At 49.3% G+C, this 25,448-nt stretch overlaps 1 protein-coding gene across 3 annotated transcripts in view; it reads right to left on the bottom strand.

Moving 5' to 3' along the window:
- Positions 1–25,448, bottom strand: part of PHKB (phosphorylase kinase regulatory subunit beta) — a 177,273-nt gene that overhangs the window by 73,581 nt on the left and 78,244 nt on the right. For all 3 annotated transcript variants that reach the window (XM_066583993.1, XM_066583995.1, XM_066583996.1), the window contains one exon: positions 1,755–1,818. In XM_066583993.1, coding sequence (XP_066440090.1) covers positions 1,755–1,818 — 64 coding nt within the window. The remainder of the gene's footprint in view (positions 1–1,754; positions 1,819–25,448) is intronic.

Consider the following 25,448-nt stretch of genomic DNA (forward strand, 5'->3'; position numbering starts at 1 on the left):
CAATATGAAGACTCCGCTAAACCCCTCCCACCATAAACAAATCACAATCCTCACTTTAATTTTTCAGTTTTTACCATCAAAGACATTTATGCCCTCCCCACAGCAGCCCCAGCAGTCGGACCTACTGGAAACCCAAGAATGGCACATCTGAATGCCCCATGTGCAACTGCCACTCTATTCACTTCTATGGGATGGAAGGAGAGAGCCGAGTGCATCAATCCCCCTCCATCCCATAGAAGTGAATGGAGTAGTGATTGCACATGCGCACCACCGATCCACTCGCACAGGTATTAGGGAGCAACATTCTCAGGATTGCTGGCGGTGGGACCCCCAGCGATAAGACATTTATTTCCCCATTCACAGTGGTTTCAGCAGTCAGACCCCCAGTGATCCTGAGACCGGCACACCCTAAGACCCCAATGGGCATGGAGCAGTGGTGCATGTTCTTGACTGTTAGGTGCATCAATCTTCCTTCATCCTACAGCGGCTAAGCATGTGCACTGCTGCGCCATTCACATGGGGCATTCAGGAGCACCGATCTCAGGATCACTGGGCGCCGCAGCGGTCGGACCTCCAGCGATCACACATTTACCCCATCCTGTAGATAAAGGATAAATGTGGTAAATTCCCGTTAACCAATAATATAGGAATACAAAAACAAAATTGCGCGTTTTTCTACCGCGATGGAAGACGGAGCCCCGTGTTAGCGCTGCAGTATTTGCCGCGGTTTTACAGCTTTTGCTGCCTTGAGGCTGCAGAATACTCCATCTGATGAGCACATCCTTTGTGACCTTGAATGATGCGAGGCGACTGCTTTGGTTTGGGTATTAGGAGTTGCGCATGGGTAATTCTGGCGTATGAAATATATATATAGCGGGGACCGCGAGGCGCCAGCTGTGGAGGCCATTAAAACAAAAAGATAAAACGCGACTTTCTCTCCTGGAAACATGCTGTGCCCACACAAACAAAAGTCGTTGCATAATCAGCAGCTTCCCCTAAACTTCCCTTCGTGACAGATAATGTAATGCGCCGGGCCGGCTTCTAAGCCGAAATTTAAAACCCCGAGCCGAATGAAAGAGCTGTCATCTCCAGCAGACACGAATAACGGGCTTCAAAGGGGGCGAGATGCGGCTTTGAAAGCAACAAGTGTTTGAATGTGATTCCTGGTGCAACTGGGACGATCTAAGGTACGAGCTCAGGAAGAAATCCATACTGCGCATTATAGCGCTGAGTCGGCTCTGCTTCATCTCCGAAATCAAAGAGGCTCATAGGTTTCCTAATCACTGCAAACGCTGCTTTACCTGCGCGCCGGTGTCAGGGGAGCGGAGAACATGAAATGGGCTGGAGAGATGAACAGTCATTAGGAGGGCAGTGCGGGATCGTAATAACCGTATCATCGAGTCAGAGTCCTCAGCGGCGCAGAGGATTTCAGGAAGGAAACGTGCGCAGCGTTGCTCACCGACAACTGTATCTTCCAGAAGGTCGAAGAGAAAACAAGGGGATCTGCGATCTTGGCCCTAATTCTTACCAACAGGGAGGGAATGGTTGGGGGAGGCCGGTCTGCACTGTAGTCCTAGCATTCTGTTCATGATCAGGAAGGTAAGAATCAGTGGTGCTATACATCCCCTAATAATGGGAATATTCTGGTGGGTAGAAGAAAATGTGCCGGGAGAGTACAGGTGGGCATGTGCGCCCCCAGACATGGGTACCCGCTGCTGGTCAGTGGTATACAACAATGATATACATAACGCTACCTGGTTTCCAAAGAGGTTGAACCCATCGATGGCTTCCAGAGCGGCTTTAGCCAAACCAACCGAGCTGCAAAAAAGAGAAAGAGGGGGTTAACATAATGAAGCTGGTGGTAGGCCAAACCGGTCCATATATCACTGTATAGAGGGGATGTATAACTTATACCATTAGTACATATATAATTAGATACAGGAGATATCCAGGTTATACCAGCATGGTCTATATCACTATATACAGGAGATGTATAACTTATACCAGCTGCACATATATAATTATATACAGGAGATACCCAGGTTATACCAGCATGCTCCATATCACTATATACAGGGAGATGTATAACTTATACCAGCTGTACATATACAATTCTCTGGCCCGAACATGTCAGCTGCACCTCAAGAACATCGCAAGAATCCGCTCTTTTCTCACTGTGGACACGCTAAAAACGCTCACTGTTGCCCTCATCCACTCCCGGCTCGATTATTGCAACTCGTTGCTGATCGGCCTCCCCTGCACCAGACTCTACCCTCTGCAATCCATCCTGAATGCAGCAGCCAGGCTCATGTTCCTGTCCAGCCGCTACTCGGACGCCTCTGCCCTGTGCCGGTCACTGCACTGGCTGCCCGTTAAATACAGAATTCAATTTAAACTCACTACCTTCATCCACAAAGCCCTCCACAGTGCAGCGCCCCCCTATATTGCCTCCCTCATCTCAATCCATCACCCAGCCCGGGCTCTCCGCTCTGCTAATGAAACCAGACTGAGTGCCCCTTTCATTCGAACTTCTCACTCCCGCCTCCAAGACTTCTCCAGAGCAGCACCGGTCCTCTGGAACGCACTACCAAAGGCTACCCGAGCAATCCAGGACTCGCAGAACTTCAGGCGTGCTCTAAAAACGCACCTCTTCAGGGATGCATACCGCATTCCCTAAACAAACCCCTCTGTACTCCGCCTGATAACATGCTCTCTGCCCTACTGACTGCAATCCCTGCTAGCCATCATAAACCGCTCCTGCAGTCACACCGTCTCTGCCGTCACACGGCTAAATGTCTGACCATTGCCTATGTGTATAGCATCGCTCACTCTCCACCTCGCCATACCGCGCACATCTCCACCCCGCCATACCGTGCACATCTCCAGCCCTTTACCTTCTGTATCCCCCCATTACTTGTAGTATGTAAGCTCGTTGGAGTCGGACCCTCACCCCTATTGTTTCCATCAACTGATTACTATGTAACCGTGGTTCTGTAATGTTTGTATTTTGTCTTTCTGTATCCCCCTGTCTATGTAAGCGCTGCGGAATATGTTGGCGCTATACAAATAAAGATTATTATATTATTATTATTATATACAGGAGATACCCAGGTTATACCAGCATGCTCCATATCCCTATATACAGGAGATGTATAACTTATACCAGCTGTACATATATAATTATATACAGGAGATACCCAGGTTATACCAGCATGCTCCATATCACTATATACAGGATGTATAACTTATACCAGCATGCTCCATATCACTATATACAGGAGATACCCAGGTTATACCAGCTGTACATATATAACTATATACAGGAGATACCCAGGTTATACCAACATTCTATCACTGTACAGGAGATGATATATAACATAAATGCTGGGCCGTGGTTGGCTGATGATGTGCCGTCTCCACCCGGGCACTTAGATCAGTGACATCTTAAATATAGCGGAGCGGAGGATGACAGAGCGCCAGGCGTTGGTTTGTGTCATGGTCAGGTTGAAGTGACATTCTGCCCACTTGATACTTTCTTGCTGCGTCTCGGGAGATGATGGCGGTGAAGGATGAAGTGCTGCTGTTAGCGAGTGTGTAATTTATATGAAGCCTATAATGCAGCTGCCTGACAAGAAAGCCGAGATCTCCGGAGAAGGTGCCAAGCTGAGCGACACCTCTGCATCATGGGTGACGGTACACCGTAATACAGTACACTGCAGGCACACAGGCGCAAGCAAAACTTCTGAAACTTTCTAGTAGAATCTGGTTCAGTGTTTCACCATTCTCAGGATCTCTGCTTCCTGTCAGTGAGTAGGAACATTCGTGTTAGCATCCAGAGGCTGAAAACTAGGGAAAATCTGAAACTTCTTCACAGCTGAGGGTTTGTCACGGTCGTATCTAGTGTGGACAACCAGCACTCCAGAATGACACAATGTACTTACTGTACACTGATACACTAAAGCTCCTGCTACATTTGGCTTGCAGTCTAGACAGGATAGGAGGAGGGGAAGTACCCACCTACTGGGGGCATCTACCTAATGAAGGGGGGGGGGGGTACCTACTGGGGGCATGTAATTAATGGAGTGTGGATTACCTGCCTACTGGGGGCCCCTACCTAATGGGGAGTTGGGGGTTGGCTGCCTAGAGGGATGGCTCTATCCCTGCTTGTTGATAAGGAGAGGGCTGTCACTCTTCATGATGCAAGTGGGCAAAGACCGCTGTGGCGGCGCCCCCATGACTCCATGTGTCCAGTCCACACAGACTTCTGTCAGCTAAAATAACTTGGACTGCATTTTACCTGCACTGATACATTGTAACGAACTATCGAGATAAGTTTGGGCTGTATTCTGTGTTTTCATAGCCCTGCTTGCTGTCTGTGAAAGCATTCATTTTTTGAGTCCAGGATCTGCAAGCCTGCACGTCTTCTAATCCCACCCCCACCATATTAAGTAGGTAACCCCCACTTCAATTACATAGATGCCCCCAGTAAGTAGGTCATGTCCCCTGTCAAACTTGGAGGTTCCGCTGCTGAGGCGCCGAATGCAGAAACCCGATTCATGTTCTTCCATGCAGCGGCCCTCAAGGGCCACATAAAATGAGGTGGTGGGACGGATTTGGCCAGCGGACCTTATTTGGGACATTTCTGGTGTAAATGTACCTTAAGATTTGTCAAAGCAGAGAGACTGTTACAATTGTATCCAGTCCAGCCAATCCTCTAGGAGGTAAACATCGTGAAATGCAGACTGATACAAGTTAGCTGCACTGATACATTGTAACAAACCTGCAGGACCAGAGAGATATTCTCTACAGCTCACAGAATATGGTCTAAACCAGATGCGACTGTAACAAACTCTCTGCTTGGGTAAATCTTAGGTCTGTGTAGAAGTTCAGTGCATGGATGTAAGACGACGTGCATTCACTGACAGCAAGCAGATTGTTTTGTTCAGGAAGTGAAAAGTTCCCATTCAGATGTTTACAGCCCATGCAGACCTTGTACTTCTCACAGCTGAAGCTTTGCCACAGTTGTATCCAGTCTAGACAATGCTTTGGAGTTAAACCTGCATTTAACCTGCACTCACACATTGCAGCAAACTCAGGATAAAAATGCGTGCAGTCTCCTCTATTTTCAAGATCTCTGCTTGCTGTCAGCAAAGTATTCGATCAATATAAGTTTTTGAATGTAAAACAAATGCTCCTATTCAATGAAAGCAAACAGAGATATCAATAATGGTAAAGAACGGACAAACAAAGCCTACAGAAAGTTGCAGAAGTTTTCGTTAGCATTGCAGTATTTGTTTGCCGCAGTTTGGTCGCTCCCCGTTGTACCATGTGACCCCGCGGCACGCAGATCGGGAGGAAGCTACAGGTACAGTGTGTGTCTAGTAAGCTGCTAGCTGTCAGGATCTGGAGGTGCAGATGGCTGCGCAGATGATGCGCTGTTTAAATATAACTGCGGGCGTACGGTGTATTTATGAGGCGCTGACAGGAGGACAGCTGCAGCACCATCACCATGGATTCTGGCGGGCGCCTTCCTTGCAGAGCGCGATCGGCAGCAGGCGATTGTAACACGGAATCTCACAGCCCAGGTGGCGATGATAAGCGGGGGCCGCCGTGGGCGCCACGCACGCTCACCACTGCTTGATGAGGCTCTTGGCAGCGGGGCTTGTGTGGATCAGACAGGACCACGGGGGTCACCTGTCCAAACTGCAAAACCTGTGTGCTGTCAGTGAATGGAAACCCTTTACTGTTCAGCAGACACTGCAGTCAAGGCTGACAGTGGAGACCCTGTGGAAACGTGATGGGAGACTTTGTTTGAAGGCACAGAACAGTATTAATGTCACAGTGCCGCCAGGATAACAGTCCAGTGCTGCAGTGATACTACCGTAAAGCAACGGGCATTCAGTACAATATAATACTGCTATATAGTGCTAAACTCACAGTACTGCCAACTGTGCCTACGTAACAGTGCCATACAATGAAGTATGCCAACTGTGCCTACATAACAGTGCCATACAATAAAGTACTGCCAACTGTGCCTACATACTAGTGCCATCCAATAAAGTACTGCCAACTGTGCCTGCATTATAGTGCCATACAATAAAGTACTGCCAACTGTGCCTACATAATAGTGCCATACAATGAAGTACTGCCAACTGCGCCTACATAATAGTGCCATACAATAAAGTACTGCCAACTGTGCCTACATAATAGTGCCATACAATAAAGTACTGCCAACTGTGCCTACATAATAGTGGCATACAATAAAGTACTGCCAACTGTGCCTACATAACAGTGCCATACAATGAAGTATGCCAACTGTGCCTACATAACAGTGCCATACAATAAAGTACTGCCAACTGTGCCTACATACTAGTGCCATCCAATAAAGTACTGCCAACTGTGCCTGCATTATAGTGCCATACAATAAAGTACTGCCAACTGTGCCTACATAATAGTGCCATACAATGAAGTACTGCCAACTGCGCCTACATAATAGTGCCATACAATAAAGTACTGCCAACTGTGCCTACATAATAGTGCCATACAATAAAGTACTGCCAACTGTGCCTACATAATAGTGGCATACAATAAAGTACTGCCAACTGTGCCTACATAATAGTGCCATACAATGAAGTGCTGCCAACTGTGCCTACATAATAGTGCCATACAATGAAGTACTGCCAACTGTGCCTACATAATAGTGCCATACAATGAAGTGCTGCCATCCGTGCCTGCATTATAGTGCCATACAATAAAGTACTGCCAACTGTGCCTACATAATAGTGCCATACAATAAAGTACTGCCAACTGTGCCTACATAATAGTGCCATACAATGAAGTACTGCCAACTGTACCTACATAATAGTGCCATACAATGAAGTGCTGGCAACTGTACCTACATAATAGTGGCATACAATAAAGTACTGCCAACTGTGCCTACATAATAGTGCCATACAATAAAGTACTGCCAACTGTGCCTACATAATAGTGCCATACAATGAAGTACTGCCAACTGTGCCTACATAATAGTGCCATACAATGAAGTACTGCCAATTCTGCCTACATAATAGTGCCATACAATGAAGTACCGCCAACTGTGCCTACATAATAGTGCCATACAATGAAGTACTGCCAATTGTGCCTACATACTAGTGCCATACAATGAAGTACTGCCAATTGTGCCTACATAATAGTGCCATACAATGAAGTACTGCCAATTGTGCCTACATAATAGTGCCATACAATGAAGTACTGCCAATTGTGCCTACATAATAGTGCCATACAATGAAGTACTGCCAACTGTGCCTACATAATAGTGCCATACAACGAAGTACTGCCAACTGTGCCTACATAATAGTGCCATCCAATGAAGTACTGCCAACTGTGCCTACATAATAGTGCCATCCAATGAAGTACTGCCAACTGTGCCTACATAATAGTGCCATCCAATAAAGTACTGCCAACTGTGCCTACATAATAGTGCCATCCAATGAAGTACTGCCAACTGTGCCTACATAATACTGCCATACAACGAAGTACTGCCAACTGTGCCTACATAATACTGCCATACAATGAAGTACTGCCAACTGTGCCTGCATTATAGTGCCATACAATAAAGTACTGCCAACTGTGCCTACATAATAGTGCCATACAACGAAGTACTGCCAACTGTGCCTACATAATAGTGCCATACAATGAAGTGCTGCCAACTGTACCTACATAATAGTGCCATACAATGAAGCACTGCCAACTGTACCTACATAATAGTGCCATACAATAAAGTACTGCCAACTGTGCCTACATAATAGTGCCATCCAATGAAGTACTGCCAACTGTGCCTACATAATAGTGCCATACAATTAAGTACTGCCAACTGTGCCTACATAATAGTGCCATACAATGAAGTACTGCCAACTGTGCCTACATAATAGTGCCATACAATGAAGTACTGCCAACTGTGCCTACATTATAGTGCCATACAATGAAGTACTGCCAACTGTGCCTACATAATAGTGCCATACAATGAAGTACTGCCAACTGTGCCTACATACTAGTGCCATACAAAGTACTGCCAACTGTGCCTACATAATAGTGCCATACAATGAAGTACTGCCAACTGTGCCTACATTATAGTGCCATCCAATGAAGTACTGCCAACTGTGCCTACATACTAGTGCCATCCAATGAAGTACTGCCAACTGTGCCTACATAATAGTGCCATACAATGAAGTACTGCCAACTGTGCCTACATAATAGTGCCATACAATGAAGTACTGCCAACTGTGCCTACATTATAGTGCCATACAATGAAGTACTGCCAACTGTGCCTACATTATAGTGCCATACAATGAAGTACTGCCAACTGTGCCTACATACTAGTGCCATACAACGAAGAACTGCCAACAGTGCCTACATAATAGTGCCATACAATGAAGTACTGCCAACTGTACCTACATAATAGTGCCATACAACGAAGAACTGCCAACTGTGCCTACATAATAGTGCCATACAATGAAGTACTGCCAACTGTACCTACATAATAGTGCCATACAATGAAGTACTGCCAACTGTGCCTACATACTAGTGCCATACAATGAAGTACTGCCAACTGTGCCTACATAATAGTGCCATATAATGAAGTACTGCCAACTGTGCCTACATAATAGTGCCATACAATGAAGTACTGCCAACTGTGCCTACATAATAGTGCCATATAATGAAGTACTGCCAACTGTGCCTACATAATAGTGCCATACAATGAAGTACTGCCAACTGTGCCTACATAATAGTGCCATACAATGAAGTACTGCCAACTGTGCCTACATAATAGTGCCATACAATGAAGTACTGCCAACTGTACCTACATAATAGTGCCATACAATGAAGTACTGCCAACTGTGCCTACATAATAGTGCCATACAATGAAGTACTGCCAACTGTACCTACATAATAGTGCCATATAATGAAGTACTGCCAACTGTGCCTACATAATAGTGCCATCCAATGAAGTACTGCCAACTGTGCCTACATAATAGTGCCATACAATGAAGTACTGCCAACTGTGCCTACATAATAGTGCCATACAATGAAGCACTGCCAACTGTGCCTACATAATAGTGCCATCCAATGAAGTATGCCAACTGTGCCTACATATTAGTCCCATACAATAAAGGCAGAGTACTGCTACCCGAGCTCTACACTACTCAAAGGCCCTTGAAAGGTAAATCTACCTACTGACACAGTGAGAAGGGAGAGGTAGGTATACAGCAGTGGAATCATTCCCATATCTGAGTGACAGCCCTGGCAACGGCCGCCATATTGGTTGTCACCCAGCTTTCCTAGGACCAGATACGAAACAACTACAGGCTGAAATTAACTTTTATCAATGTGACAGAAGAAATCGTACGGCCGTGTCTGCGGGCTCCCGGTATTCGGCTCTTCCTATTGGCTCCTTCACACTGACGATTTTGCCGCGAGAAAATAAGTAGAAGCGATCCTTCGTCCTGAGAATAATCTCTCATCGCATCGCTGCCGCCACGATCTTATCACGCAAAAGTCAATAGGAGTTTGTAATGTTAAAAACACATTGCATAAAAAAAAACAAAAACGCACAAACGCGAAGCGATAAAAGGAGGCTCCGTAGGGAAACAAGCAGATTCATAAAAAGGACGAAAAAAAACGCAGACCGATCGGACACACCGCGATTTTTTTCCTCACTCCACATTGCATGAGAGAAAACATCGCAAATGTCAAAGATCCCGCGGACAATCATTGGTTTCATAATTCTGCGTTTTCACTATCGCATCGCGTGATTTTATCGCAACTGAGAAGCCCCGCTTATTGTCCGTGACATCTCCGCCTGTAACCGGAGGCATATATATATATATATCTGTATCTGACAGGCCGTGCCGGGGCTAAACGTCTCCATCCATCTATCAGCTCATGATCGGCTCCAGTATCTCTATGGAGGAACACGGCCGCCGTATTTCATCCACAAATGGCGCCATTACTTCCCATCCGCGGTGATTAGATGCATCAATACTCGGCGACAGCCTCAACGAGAGGCTTAAAAATTCCATCCACATCCGCAGCCAATCAGGAGGCGGCAGGACGGTAGGTGCACGGCAGCAGCTATGAGATATTCATCCGGCGCAGAGCGCGGCGGCGGCCGGTTATAAGGCGATAAATCATTAATGTGTCAACACTGCTTTTTAATTTTAATAAATAATCCTCTTGGCGGTGCTGAAATAGTAATGAGCGGCGCGTTCTGTGGCTGCGGGACGGATTGGGGCGGATTAATATTCTACTTGGCAGCTTCCGTGTGTTGTGCAGATCGGCTGGTAGACCCAACCGGCTCCCAGCAATGTGCGGCGGCTGGAGGAGGGGGGGGGATTCTGGTGACAAAGGAGCAGCTACAAACTTCCATCTCATCTACTGATCAATGTAGAGGAAATAAAAGGTAATCATCATCGAGGTGATAACACAAGACAGCGGCAAACAGGAAGCAAACACTGCAACGACATACAACAGCCACTACCGAACACAAACAGCACAACTGATGGCCAACCACTGCCCAGAGCCCGCAGCCAACCACTGCCCAGAGCCCGCAGCCAACCACAACTGGTAACCATCCATAACCAGCAGCAGACCACATACAGCACCCACTCATGACCAACCACTGCCCAGAGCCCGCAGCCAACCACTGCCCAGAGCCCGCAGCCAACCACTGCCCAGAGCCCGCAGCCAACCACAACTGGTAACCATCCATAACCAGCAGCAGACCACATACAGCACCCACTCATGACCAACCACTGCCCAGAGCCCGCAGCCAACCACTGCCCAGAGCCCGCAGCCAACCACTGCCCAGAGCCCGCAGCCAACCACTGCCCAGAGCCCGCAGCCAACCACAACTGGTAACCATCCATAACCCGCAGCAAACCACATACAGCACAACCCATGACCAACCACTGCCCAGAGCCCGCAGCCAACCACAACCGGTAACCATCCATAACCAGCAGCAAACCACATACAGCACAACCCATGACCAACCACTGCCCAGAGCCCGCAGCCAACCACAACTGGTAACCATCCATAACCAGCAGCAAACCACATACAGCACAACCCATGACCAACCACTGCCCAGAGCCCGCAGCCAACCACAACTGGTAACCATCCATAACCAGCAGCAAACCACATACAGCACAACCCATGACCAACCACTGCCCAGAGCCCGCAGCCAACCACAACCGGTAACCATCCATAACCAGCAGCAAACCACATACAGCACAACCCATGACCAACCACTGCCAAGAGCCCGCAGCCAACCACAACCGGTAACCATCCATAACCAGCAGCAAACCACATACAGCACAACCCATGACCAACCACTGCCCAGAGCCCGCAGCCAACCACAACCGGTAACCATCAATAACCAGCAGCAAACCACATACAGCACAACCCATGACCAACCACTGCCCAGAGCCCGCAGCCAACCATAACAAGTAACCATCCATAACCAGCAGCAAACCACATACAGCACAAGGCATGACCAACCACTGCCAAGAGCCCGCAGCCAACCACAAGCGGTAACCATCCATAACCAGCAGGAAACCACATACAGCACAACCCATGACCAACCACTGCCAAGAGCCCGCAACCAACCACAACCGGTAACCATCCATAACCAGCAGCAAACCACATACAGCACAACCCATGACCAACCACTGCCCAGAGCCCGCAGCCAACCACAACCGGTAACCATCCATAACCAGCAGCAAACCACATACAGCACAACCCATGACCAACCACTGCCCAGAGCCCGCAGCCAACCACAACCGGTAACCATCAATAACCAGCAGCAAACCACATACAGCACAACCCATGACCAACCACTGCCCAGAGCCCGCAGCCAACCATAACAAGTAACCATCCATAACCAGCAGCAAACCACATACAGCACAAGGCATGACCAACCACTGCCAAGAGCCCGCAGCCAACCACAAGCGGTAACCATCCATAACCAGCAGGAAACCACATACAGCACAACCCATGACCAACCACTGCCAAGAGCCCGCAACCAACCACAACCGGTAACCATCCATAACCAGCAGCAAACCACATACAGCACCCACCCATGACCAACCACTGCCCAGAGCCCGCAGCCAACCACAACCGGTAACCATCCATAACCCGCAGCAAACCATATACAGCACAACCCATGACCAACCACTGCCCAGAGCCCACAACTAACCATAACCGGTAACCATCCATAACCCGCAGCAGACCACATACAGCAAAACCCATGACCAACCACTGCCCAGAGCCCGCAGCCAACCACAACCGGTAACCATCCATAACCAGCAGCAAACCACATACAGCACAACCCATGACCAACCACTGCCCAGAGCCCGCAGCCAACCACAACCGGTAACCATCCATAACCAGTAGCAAACCACATACAGCACAACCCATGACCAACCACTGCCCAGAGCCCGCAGCCGACCACAACCGGTAACCATGCATAACCAGTAGCAAACCACATACAGCACAACCCATGACCAACTACTGCCAAGAGCCCGCAGCCAACCACAACCGGTAACCACCCATAACCAGCAGCAGACCACATACAGCACAACCCATGACCAACCACTGCCCAGAGCCCGCAGCCAACCACAACCGGTAACCATCCATAACCCGCAGCAGACCACATACAGCAAAACCCATGACCAACCACTGCCCAGAGCCCGCAGCCAACCACAACCGGTAACCATCCATAACCAGCAACAAGCCACATACAGCACAACCCATGACCAACCACTGCCAAGAGCCCGCAGCCAACCACAACCGGTAGCCATCCATAACCAGCAGCGGACCACATATAGCACAATCCATGACCAACCACTGCCCAGAGCCCGCAGCCAACCACAACCGGTAACCATCCATAACCAGCAGCAAACCACATACAGCACAACCCATGACCAACCACTGCCCAGAGCCCGCAGCCAACCACAACCGGTAACCATCCATAACCAGCAGCAAACCACATACAGCACAACCCATGACCAACCACTGCCAAGAGCCCGCAGCCAACCACAACCGGTAACCAACAACTAAAACAAACCAAAACAAGTTACAATCCTCCATAACCAGCAACAAGCCCAAAATACTACTGAATAACAAATCTGCAATCAACCACAGCTCCATCCACAACCAAAAACTAAAACAGACCACAACAACATGTTCCAACCAAGCCCAACCATCCCCACCAGCAACAAACCACAAGATAGAAATCAACAATCGAAGCCTTAGAACCATAACCAACAACTAAAACCACAAGTATCATCTACAAGCACCAGCTACATCCATACCCAGCAACAAGACACGAACCGTACTGAATCACAATTTGTAAACCACCACAGTGCCGGAAACAACCAGCAAACACCCGCAGCCAAAGCCCCTACCAACAACTGAAACACACCACAGTAACCAGCTGCAGCCAACCACTACCATCCATGGCAAGTAACAAACACCAAACTGCAACTTCAGCCTAAAACACAAAATCAAAAACAAACCCAAAAACTAGCTACAAGAACCACTGCTATCCATAACCAATAACGAACCACAACCTGCAATCAACATCCACAACCAGTAACCAGTTACAGCCAAAACCCATGCCCAGCAACTAAAACTCTAGTAACTAGATACAACCACCCACTATCATTCATGAGAAGCAATAAACCAGAAACCGCACCAAACAGCAACCAAGAACAACAACCAGTAACCAATCACAACAAACACCAACAACTAGGCAAAAAATCTAAACAGCCAATCACCACTATCCATAACCAATAACCAGCCGCAAATCACAATCAACCATAAACCATACCCAATCACAGCCAAGCACAATAACCAACCAGAACTAGTAAACATCCAAAGACAAAAACCGCAACCAGAAAGGAACCGCAACCAGAAAGGAACCGCAACCAACAACCGCAACCAGAAAGGAACCGCAACCAACAACCGCAACCAGAAAGGAACCGCAACCAATAACCGCAACCAGAAAGGAACCGCAACCAATAACCGCAACCAGAAAGGAACCGCAACCAATAACCGCAACCAAAAAGGAACCGCAACCAACAACCGCAACCAAAAAGGAACCGCAACCAACAACCGCAACCAAAAAGGAACCGCAACCAACAACCGCAACCAGAAAGGAACCGCAACCAACATCCGCAACCAGAAAGGAACCGCAACCAATAACCGCAACCAGAAAGGAACCGCAACCAATAACCGCAACCAGAAAGGAACCGCAACCAACAACCGCAACCAGAAAGGAACCGCAAGCAATAACCGCAACCAGAAAGGAACCGCAACCAACAACCGCAACCAGAAAGGAACCGCAACCAACAACCACAACCAGAAAGGAACCGCAACCAACAACCGCAACCAGAAAGGAACCGCAACCAACAACCACAACCAGAAAGGAACAGCAGCCGATAACTGCAACCATAACTAACCAGATCAGAAGACCAAATCAGCTGTCGTCAAAAACCACAGGCTAAACCCCCCCTCCACCCCCCAATAGTCAGCAACAACTACCTCCCCAGGGGGTGAGAGCCGCTGCCGGGGCACAGGATGGACCTGAGGGTTTGTTAATCCATTAGGTAAGTGGTGCCAGAAGGGACCTACCTACAACCAACTGCAATCTCCGGCTAGTTGTATCGGAGGGGCTCGGTTCATCCGTCGTAGAGACACAACCCGCTAGACATCGATCAATTCTAAGTCGTGTTACTAATAGCGATGCGCGCGGGATCGTTATGTGACACCATCGCCACCAAGAAGAGTAATAATGGCCGCCGGTCCCGGAGCGCAGAGCCCATTACTTTATCCGGTTTTGCTTTCATAGGTTTGGAGACTCCATTAATATAAATGACAGCGGTAACAATGTTTTCTGTTTACCTGGGACTGCGCCGAGCGAGCGTCAGCACAAAGCTGCCATCAATTAATAAGCCGACGCGCTTCTCCCCGTATCCTATTTATTATCTCCCAGCTGCTCGCTATTCAGCGCCCGGCTTACGAAAATAAAAGGCAACAGGCGCCATATTTCTTGTGGCTTTAAATAGACGGCGCGACAGATGTGGCGTTTCATTTACCGGAGTGCTGCAGTATTAACAGGTCTGCAGGTAGTGCGGGGCGTAATATGAAGTGCGCTGCCGGACCATTATAAGAAGCCGCTGCACACAACATCCTAGTTACACTTTAACCACTTCAAGGCCACTAAATACAAGCGTCCTGCGGCCCGATGTATGTCCAGAGCCGGGTCCACTCCACACCGCTGTCTCCGATAGCTGACGGTTACTGCAGTGACCAGAGGTCGTTCTGATGGCGGCAGTTAACTGTTTATATGCTGTGGTCAAACAGTCAGTGGGGATCCCCTACAACCCAATCAGATTGTGCCGAAGGGCTGGCACGGCAGTCGGGAGCCTATGGAAGGTTCCCAGGGCTGCCACGCATGGATGCCATTCAAGACCTGCCTGAATCAACATCAACAATCACTATATACTGCAAAACTGAAGTACTGCAGCATATACTACAAGCAAGCGAACGATCACAAGTTCAAGTCCCCTGTTGGCACTTTAAAAAAAAAATAAAAAAATCTTTTTTACGCTTTTCTAGTGTTAAGTGTTTTAACAGTTAAGAAATAAAAGAAATATTTAAAAAAATCACCCCCCTTCGCCTCATAACACTCGTCCCACAAAGTACAAGCCGTCGTACGGCCAGGTCAATGTAAGAATCAGAGTTATGGCTCTTACAAGGCAGAAATGAAAAAACAAAAAAGAGGTGATACATCTCTGGTCCTAAAGTAGTTAGAGAGACCCCCCTCCTGTGGTATAGTCCCCCCAACTACAAGGACAGTCATGGGATGCTACTAAAATAAGGTAGGGCACACTGACTGAGCTGCCCCCCCCCCCCCCCCCCCCCCCTCTCATTGGGCTCATCCTTCCAGAAAACTCTGTGATATTGTAAGAATACATGAAGATAGGTTTGGCCCGGTGTCACCAACAAAGCAAAGTGTGATTGTCCTCAGTCAGAGAGACCGAGTCATCCTGTGGATAGGAGACCTTATAATGGCTACAAACATACATGATGTTACAGCGAGCTTTCAGGATATCAACCCCTTCAAAAGCTCGCTGTAACATCATGTATTTCTCTCACTGAGAACAATCACACTGTGAGAATACAGGCCAGGATAACCCAGAGCTGAGAAGGAGCTCACAACAAGAAACCCATCCCTAAAGGGGCAACTCATAGAGCAAAGGGTACGGAATACATCCATGTCTACACATCACTGTACAAGGGTAACTTAGGGGCAGCACGGGAGAAGTCATGTATGTACACAGTGACTCCCCCAGCAGAATAGTGAGTGCAGCTCTGGAGTATAATACAGGATGTAACTCAGGATCAGTACAGGATAAGTAATGTATGTACACAGTGACTCCACCAGCAGAATAGTGAGTGCAGCTCTGGAGTATAATACAGGATGTAACTCAGGATCAGTACAGGATAAGTAATGTATGTACACAGTGACTCCACCAGCAGAATAGTGAGTGCAGCTCTGGAGTATAATACAGGATGTAACTCAGGATCATTACAGGATAAGTAATGTATGTACACAGTGACTCCACCAGCAGAATAGTGAGTGCAGCTCTGGAGTATAATACAGGATGTAACCCAGGAGCAGTACAGGATAACTAATGTATGTACACAGTGACTCCACCAGCAGAACAGTGAGTGCAGCTCTGGAGTATAATACAGAGTGTAACTCAGGGTCAGTACAGGATAAGTAATGTATGTACACAAGGACTCCGCCAGCAGAATAGTGAGTGCAGCTCTGGAGTATAATACAGGATGTAACTCAGGAGTAGTACAGGATAAGTAATGTATGTACACTGTGACTCCACCAGCAGTATAGTGAGTGCAGCTCTGGAGTATAATACAGGATGTAATTCAGGATCAGTACAGGATAAGTAATGTAGGTACACAGTGACTCCACAGCAGAATAGTGAGTGCAGCTCTGGAGTATAATACAGGATGTAACTCAGGATCAGTACAGGATAAGTAATGTATGTACACAGTGACTCCACCAGCAGAACAGTGAGTGCAGCTCTGGGGTATAATACAGGATGTAACTCAGGATCAGTATAGGATAAGTAATGTATGTAGACAGTGACTCCACCAGCAGAATACTGAGTACAGCTCTGGGGTATAATACAGGATGTAACTCAGGATCAATACAGGATAAGTAATGTATGTACACAGTGACTCCACCAGCAGAATAGTGAGTGCAGCTCTGCAGTATAATACAGGATGTAACTCAGGATCAGTACAGGATAAGTAATGTATGTACACAATGACTCCACCAGCAGAATAGTGAGTGCATCTCAGGAGTAGGTTGTGTCTTGGAGAGCTCTGCTGGAACCAGGGTGTGGTCAGGAGTCCCAGGTGAAGATCTAGCTGGGATCCCAGGAAGAGTGCACTCTCTTGGGTGCGTGCTTGTTATGGAGTCGCGCACCTCCTCCCTCCGATCTCGGTCGGAGGGAGGGAGGGCAGTGATGGCGGCGGCATCAGCGACAGCAACATCTTCGCTACATGTGCCAGAGAAACCAGCGATACCGGCAGCAAAGAGGAGGCTTGGATCTACAAGCAATACGGTGAGGAGAGCGGGCTCTGGGCGTGGGTGCAGTGACACGGCCCGGGTTGACAGCGCGGCCACAATGGACATCGCAGCAGGTGAGGTTGTGACCCGCAGTCAGGCCCGCAGGATAAAATGTGAGCCACAGACAGAGGCAAAACTGTCTAAATGGAGTGACAGACGGGAGGAGGAATCTGTGATAGACCTGGCCTCCAGGTTGGCAAAATACATGCAGGATTACCAGACTGCAGGGAAAATGATTGTCCTGCAGAAGGGAAAACTGCAATCTGCAAGGATGATGAAGGAGCAGAAGTCATCCAAGGAGGACAAAGCAGTGGCCAGGAGGGCAATAAGAGACTGCAAAGACTGTATTAAAATGTGGCAGGAAGTCAGAGAGAAGATCTTGGAGGAGAGCGGCCCCTTTAAGGAGAAACTGATGAATGACGATCGGTTTGCAAAAATGGCGGCAGGGCGCAGTGGCCATGCGCAAACTGACACATCAAGTGATGGTGAGAGCTCGGATGAAGAGGAGTATGAGGATGTGCGGGAGAGTCTGGGGGAGCAGCCTGTGTGCTCTGGTGAGCAATCACTGACCCAGAGCAGCACCACAAGTGCCAGAAGTCTCCAGCCTGAGGAGGTAGAACTGCCACCGACATCAGAGGAGTCTGAGGTGGAGGGGAAAAGAAAAACAGGAGCACTACAAGTGCAGAAGACCCCACAGCTGGAAGCCCCTCCAGATATGGGGGGCTTCATGTTTGGCAATGATTTGCCAGAAAAGGACTCTGTAGTTCATAAAAGAAGGCAGCAGAAGAAACCAGAGAAGGTGCAGGAGAGGCTGGTGTTTGTGTCAGTCCCTGAGAGCACTGGTCCAGCTGAAAAGTCGGATCAGGGCTCTGACCCCAAGAACCCCCCTAACTCAGGCTCTGAGGTGGGCCAGGAGCGGGGCGTTGGGAAGAAAAGCGCTGAGCTGGTCAGACCCCCTGTCTCTGTATTAGTTGGTAATCGGGACAGAGAGGTCAGAAAGAATGGCGCAGGAAAGGCCAGTACAGCTGGAGGTGACCGAGGTGACAGAAAGGAGAGTGGCAGCGGTGCCACAGGCAACATTGCAAGTGGGGCCTGTGATGCGGAGGGGGCTCCTGGCCAAGCAGGATCTCGGGCTTCCAGCGATGTGGAGGCCAAAAAGAAAAAAGCGAAAAACAAGAAAAAGAATAAAAACAAAACTGATGAGGTGCTTCCAATTACCTCTGGAAAGGCCAAGACCCAAAGTCCAGATCCAGCTAAAGGAGTGAATGTGAGAGAGAATGCTGGTGATGGGAGAGAGGATGCTGGGGGTGCTGGTTGTACCTCTGCTCTTGCTGTGTCTGCGGGCATCCCAGGTACATCTGGCAACAGTGATGCCACACAAGTGGATGCTGGTTTGGGTGGAGGTTCAAAGGATATTACTGCAGTAAGGCAAGAGGGGTTACAGGTTCCAGTCGCCCCTCCAGCGGCGACAACAACTGGTAGGAGTTATGCCAGTGTCGCCGCTGGAGGGAGTGGGTCCTCCTTGTCTCCAGGCTCTAGGGAGGGCGTTTTGCAACAGCGTCTCCTGGAGGCTTTACGGAAGGGGGAGAGTACAATCACAGTTGGAGGAAGAGAGGTGGATCTATCTCTCTGGAAAGAGAGACATGGCTTGGGTGCCTTCCGAGAGCAAAGGGGGGAGACCGTATGGTCCCTACCAACACCCGGGCAGGACGCAGGTCGTAGGAATGTGGTCCGTCTTCGTTGGAGAGGCAATGATACATGCCCCCCGAGGGCAAGGGTAGTGGAGCTTCTGCTGAAGATGGGCTTCAGGGCGGTTGACATCTTTGCCCTGATCCATCCCTACGGCACGTCTGAGTTTGACATCAGCTTCGTTCGCCCAGAGGGCCTAGAAATCTTCTGGGGGAATTACGAGCTGGTGAAAAACGAGCCCGGCTGGCGAGACTTTGCCATCCAGGTGGTGTCTCGCCAGAACGGTATCAAGAAGGTGACCGTTTTGACTCGTAACGAGTCACTTTCTTGCTTTGACATCATGACGTGGCTCAGTAGGTACGGAGAGGTGACGGAGATGCCCCAAAAGAACAGGGATGAGCACGGCATATGGTCTGGGGCCTGGACGTTCATGGTCAAGCTGAAGCGTTCAGGTAACTCAGTGGCACACATACCATCTGCAGCCTTCCTCGGCAGGGATCGTATCTTGTCCTTTTACCAGGGGCAGCCGAAGCTCTGCCACAGGTGCGGCGACCCCTCACACTTGAGCGCCGCTTGTAAGACCTTGAAGTGCGCTCTGTGTGGGGGTCTGGGTCATCTAGCCGCCTCCTGTGCGGAGATTAGGTGTAACCTGTGTGGTGACCTCGGTCACCCATTTAGTCGCTGTCCGCGCTCCTTTGCCAATGCGGTCTCAGCACCTACGGATGGGGGTCATGATGTGGCCTCCGGGGGTGAGGGGACTAGCAGAGGTGGAGGAGCTCAGGAGCCAGGGAAGAACCGGCAAAAGACGCCTGCTCAGCAGAGGCGTCAGGAGAAACGCAGACGGAGCAGGGAGCTGACAGGAGCGCCCACAGCAGGTGGGTCGATGGTGGCCCCTGTTCCAGAAGCAAATCTCGCGGCTGAGGCTTTGAGGGACAGCGATTTAGATGAGGAGGACAGGAGGATCCAGAGGGAGGAGACCAACTCTGCAGATTCCTCCCACTGTGAAAGTGTGGATGGGGAAGGCAAGAGGTGGCTAGAAAAACGGCGTAAGCTAGGTGCCACGAGGAGGAAACGAAGGGGGGATTCAAGATCTTCTACCACCCCGGACCAAGTACTGGAAGGAAAAGCCTGCTCACCTCCAGTTGGACTCTCCAATAGGTTCCGAGCCCTCCGAGACATCTCTTCCTCCTCTTCTGAGGGGGAGGCGGAGGGCAAGGTTCCTAGGGCAAAGGAAGGGTCTACAGGGGGCGCTGAGTCTCCACCTCGTGAAGGCATAGTTCCTTCCGGGGTGGAGGCTACCCTAGAACCTGGAAACAAGGACGACGGGGTCAGAGGATCCCCTGCTATGGACACATCTGTGTCCAAAAAAAGAGGCAAGGGGCTTTCCTCTGACCCCGAGGAAGCGGGTGTGAGGAAGAAAGCCGTCTAATTTAATCACTCATGATGGCGGCACCCACTCCGCTGACTCTGGCATCAATTAACGTTGCCAGCATTAAGTCAGATACGGCTAGATTTGCGGCCTTTGATTTTCTCGGCCGCGTTGAAGCCGACATTTTATTTTTGCAGGAGACCAGGCTGTCTGATTTGGCAGCCTTACATAAGGCAAAAAGGGAGTGGAGGTCAGGCCCCTCCTACTGGTCTCTTGCGGCCGAGCCGTATAGCGGAGTGGCGGTCCTTTTTACCGCAGCGGTTGAATGCCGACGAGTTATTGAATTAGAAATGGGAAGGTGCCTGATCTTAGATGTCCTCATGAAGGGACAAGAATTAAGACTTGTCAACATCTACGGTCCCCAGTCAAAAAAGGACAGGAAGAGTCTCTTTATGAGGATCAAGCCCTACCTTTTTACCAGCCGCCAAGTTGTCTTTGGAGGTGACTTTAATGCAGTCACAAGAGCCCGCGATAGGGGAGGCTCTGGAGACAGGCGGTTGACTTTTGACAGCGTCGCACTTAATAGTATAGCTAGCGAGGCTCGCCTGGTGGATGTCCACATCCGGCACACCCCAGGCCACGAGGGGTTCACCTATTATAGAGGTCAGAGCAGGTCTAGAATAGACAGGTTTTATTTGAAGGAGGAAGCCATCTCTTCACCAGTGTCCGTTGTGGAGGTGGAATTCTCCGACCACTGTTTAATATTGTTTTCTCTGAATGTTGCAGAGACCCCCCGCATGGGCAGAGGTTTTTGGAGACTGAATTCATCACTCCTGGAGGAAGCAGAGATAAGACAGTCCTTTGAGGATTTTCTGCAGAGCCAGGTACCATTACTGGATCTCTGTAGCAGTAAGTCAGAGTGGTGGGAGATGTTCAAGAGGAGGGCGGCGAGGTTCTTCCGTGAGCTCTCCAACCTCAGATGCCTGGACAGGTACCGCCTGTACAACGGCCTGAGGAGGAAACTCGAACATCTCGTTTCGACTGGAGGTAGCCGCGAGGAGATCTCCAGAGTGAAATCTTTGCTCAAGAAGTGCCAGTACGATAGACACGCATCCTTGGTTTTTGAGAGGGATTTCGGGAAGTACCGCTCGCCCGACCCTTACAGAAACTGTAGGATGTCAGTAAATAGTAAAGTGGTCACTGGACTGATTGACAGTACGGGGTCCCTGAATCGATCCAGATCAGGGATTCTGGAGGTCGTCAGATCCTACTACTCGCAACTCTTGGGAAAGAGGGATCTAGATTCGGAAGTGGTGTCGGCTTTCCTGGCTGAAACTGTCCCTGAGCCGGGGGTAGACACCTCTCTTGATGTTTTGACAGGAGAGATCAGAACAGAGGAAGTTAAACTGGCGATTGATGGGCTCCGGCCCAAAAAATCGCCAGGACCGGATGGACTAACGTCCGAGTATTATAAGACCTTCAAGGACCTCTTGAGTCCCCTCTTGACGGAGGTATTAAATGAGTGTCTTTCCTTGGGCACTCTGCCAAAGTCAATGAGGAGGTCAGCTTTGATCCTTCTGTCAAAGGGTAAAGACTCGAGCCGTATTGAGAACTGGCGTCCCATAGCACTTCTCAATACGGACAGGAAGGTTCTGGCAAAAGTGCTGTTTAATCGGTTGGTCAAGTTTGCACCCCGGCTCCTCTCGGGGGCGCAGCATTGCTCTGTTCCAGGCCGTAGCACCTTTAGCGCTGTTCTTGGTGTCCGGGAGGCAGTGGAGCAGGGTAGGGCTGGTCACTGGGAGGGGTACTTGCTGTCCTTGGATCAGGCCAAAGCGTTTGATCGGGTTAACCACGAGTACCTCTGGTCAGTCCTTCTGAGATACGGCCTGCCAGTGGGGTTTGTTGATTGGCTGCGAATATTGTATGCAGGGGCTGAGACTTTCCCGCTGGTGAACGGTTGGCTTGGCCGCCCTTTTGAGGTGGGGTCCGGTGTCCGTCAGGGCTGTCCTCTAAGTCCCCTGTTGTATGTGTTTGCGATAGATCCCTTCCTTAGGAGGGTTGATTGTGGACCTATAGCAGGGGTCGGGATGGACCGGGCGGTGCCGGAGGCTACCCTGAGGGCAGTGGCATATGCCGATGATGTCACGCTCTTCGTGTCCTCAAGAGAGGAGGCGGAGTTTGTGGTGTCGGAGGTGGACCGCTACTCGGAAGCTTCCGGGTCTATGGTCAACTGGGATAAGTGTGAAAGTCTCTGGTTAGGAAGGGGGGATCCTACGTTTGATCTCCCGGACACCCTTCCGGTGCCCCAAACTTCAGCAAAAGTACTTGGCATCAAATTCGGCCAGGGGGATTACCCCATGCAAAATTGGGTAGACAGGCTGGATGGTGCCACTCAGAAGGTAAACCAGTGGAAGGGTTGGTCTTTGACCCTTCGGGAAAGAGTTAGCCTGATTAAAACATACCTGCTCCCTTTATTCATCTACCTGGGCAGCGTATGCATTTTGCCAGAGCCTCTCTGGACCCGGGTCTACAACCTGTTCTTCCTAATGTTGTGGGGGAACAGGTTGAACCTGATCAGGAGAGATGTTACATACCGCACGAGGAGACTAGGGGGGTTGTCTATGGTCAACCCCGTGGTGTTTCTTGTAGACACCTTTTTTAAGATCAACATAGGCAACCTCTGGCAAGAGAGGGCTCCTCCGTGGGTCTACTCCTGCCGGGGATGGTTTCGGCCCTTCTTCCAGGAATGGGAGACAGGAGGGCGAGTGAAGGACCTTCGCACGCAGCACGGATATCTCCCGGCTTACGCTACCTTGGTTCTGAAGGTGATACGCCGGTGGGGTCTGGGGATGTGGGAAATCAGGACTCTGACGAGGAGGCTCCTCGACGAAAGAGTCCTGTTGACCCATTTCCAGAAGCCCCTGGCGCTCAAGGACTGCCCAAGTCGGGACCTGGAGGGAGGGTTACGTTTACTGAATTCAACCCGGGTCCCCTTGAAGTTTTGGGACTTGGCTTGGCGCTGCTTTCACGGGAGACTGTATGTAAGGGGTAACTTGAAGACCAGGCCTCTGATTGACAGGGGTTGCCCCCGCCAGGAGTGCAGCGACGTGCTGGAAAGCATGGAGCATTTCCTGCTTGAGTGCCCCTTTAATACAGAGGTATACCAACGGGTAGGGGTCTCCATAGGCTGGCCTCAGCTGGCACACCTCTCCTATGCGGAGTGGGCTTATGGAGCCTTCAGAGGTCTTGGTGGCAGGGACCGCTGCACTTTATTCCTAGTTAGCCTAGTGGTCAGGTTCCACATCTGGAGTGCACGGTGTTTAATCTCGACGGAGCTGAAAGTCCTCCCCGTGGATACGGTATGTAGGAACATCCAGGGTGACCTGGTGAAGGTGCGTTCTTTGGAGTATGAGAGGCTGGGCACATCTAAGACTTCTCTCCTATGGAGAGGGCTTGTATTTCGTTAGGGACAGTGTTTTCTTAATTTTCTAGGGGCAGAGTAGGGAGAGAGGAGGGACAGGATAGGGAGAGAGGAGGGATAGGGCAGGGACAGTTTTCCATGAAGGGTCAGACTGAGGGGCAGACTAAGGACAGTCTAGGGCAAATTAGGAAGAGTATAGGGAGACCTTTTTTTAAATAAAAAAAAAGAGGGATAGTACTTTGTGATATCTGTGTCTGGCTTATCACCTCCAATCCCGGTGGGGGGCTGTGAGTGCACCATGAAGCTTTTTGTTTTGATTTGGGCAAAATGGAATGAAGTAGGGCTGCAGGAGAGCCGACCTTAGGCTTTCGGGTTATGTATATAGTATATAGTATATATTATGTAGGTTGGTTTATTGGAGTGTGTTATGGTTTTGTATATATTGTATATATTCACGTTTTGGGTGGTAGGTAGGTTGGGTGGGGGAGTTGGGGGGGAGTGGGATTCACGCCTTGAGCCGTAGCCTGGCACGTCTCGAACAATGAACTCTGGGCACGGACTGGTGGAGCGGGCATGGCCCCCAGGCTGCGGCGGGCACAGTGTGGTATTAATAAAAGAACCCTGGTGTGGCTTGGCACGTCCTGAACTAAGAACTCTGGGCACGGACTGTTGGAGCAGGCTTGGCCCCCAAGCTGCACTGGGGACCCAAAAAAAAAAAAAAAAAAAAAAAAAAGAATATTTTTAGTTAGTTTTTATGCCAGTTTGGCTCGGTCTTTCTGTTTATATTTGGTTATTTACATTGTGTTTATGTTATTGCTTTGCTTTGTGTTGTGTGGGTGCAGTGCGGCACGGCTGGACCTGGAGGTGTAGTTACAGGGTTTATGTAGTTATAGTTTCCTTAGTTTTGTATTTTAGGTATATACCTGTATATTGTGTTATATGTAGAGTGTGTATGTGTGTGGGTGTGTACGGTGGGGAGGAAACCCGGATATGGACATTAACTTTGTTTATGGATCACGGACTGTGGGGGAAGGGCCTTATATTGCTTTATATGGTTATTCTCATTGTTACAGTTTGTCTTTGTTGTGTTTTTTACTTTTATAATAAAAGATCTACAGGATGTAACTCAGGAGTAGTACAGGATAAGTAATGTATGTACACAGTGACTCCACCAGCAGAATAGGGAGTGCAGCTCTGCAGTATAATACAGGATGTAACTCAGGATCAGTACAGGATAAGTAATGTGTGTACAC

This window comes from Eleutherodactylus coqui, chromosome 11, assembly GCF_035609145.1.
Source record: "Eleutherodactylus coqui strain aEleCoq1 chromosome 11, aEleCoq1.hap1, whole genome shotgun sequence".
Taxonomy (NCBI): domain Eukaryota; kingdom Metazoa; phylum Chordata; class Amphibia; order Anura; family Eleutherodactylidae; genus Eleutherodactylus; species Eleutherodactylus coqui.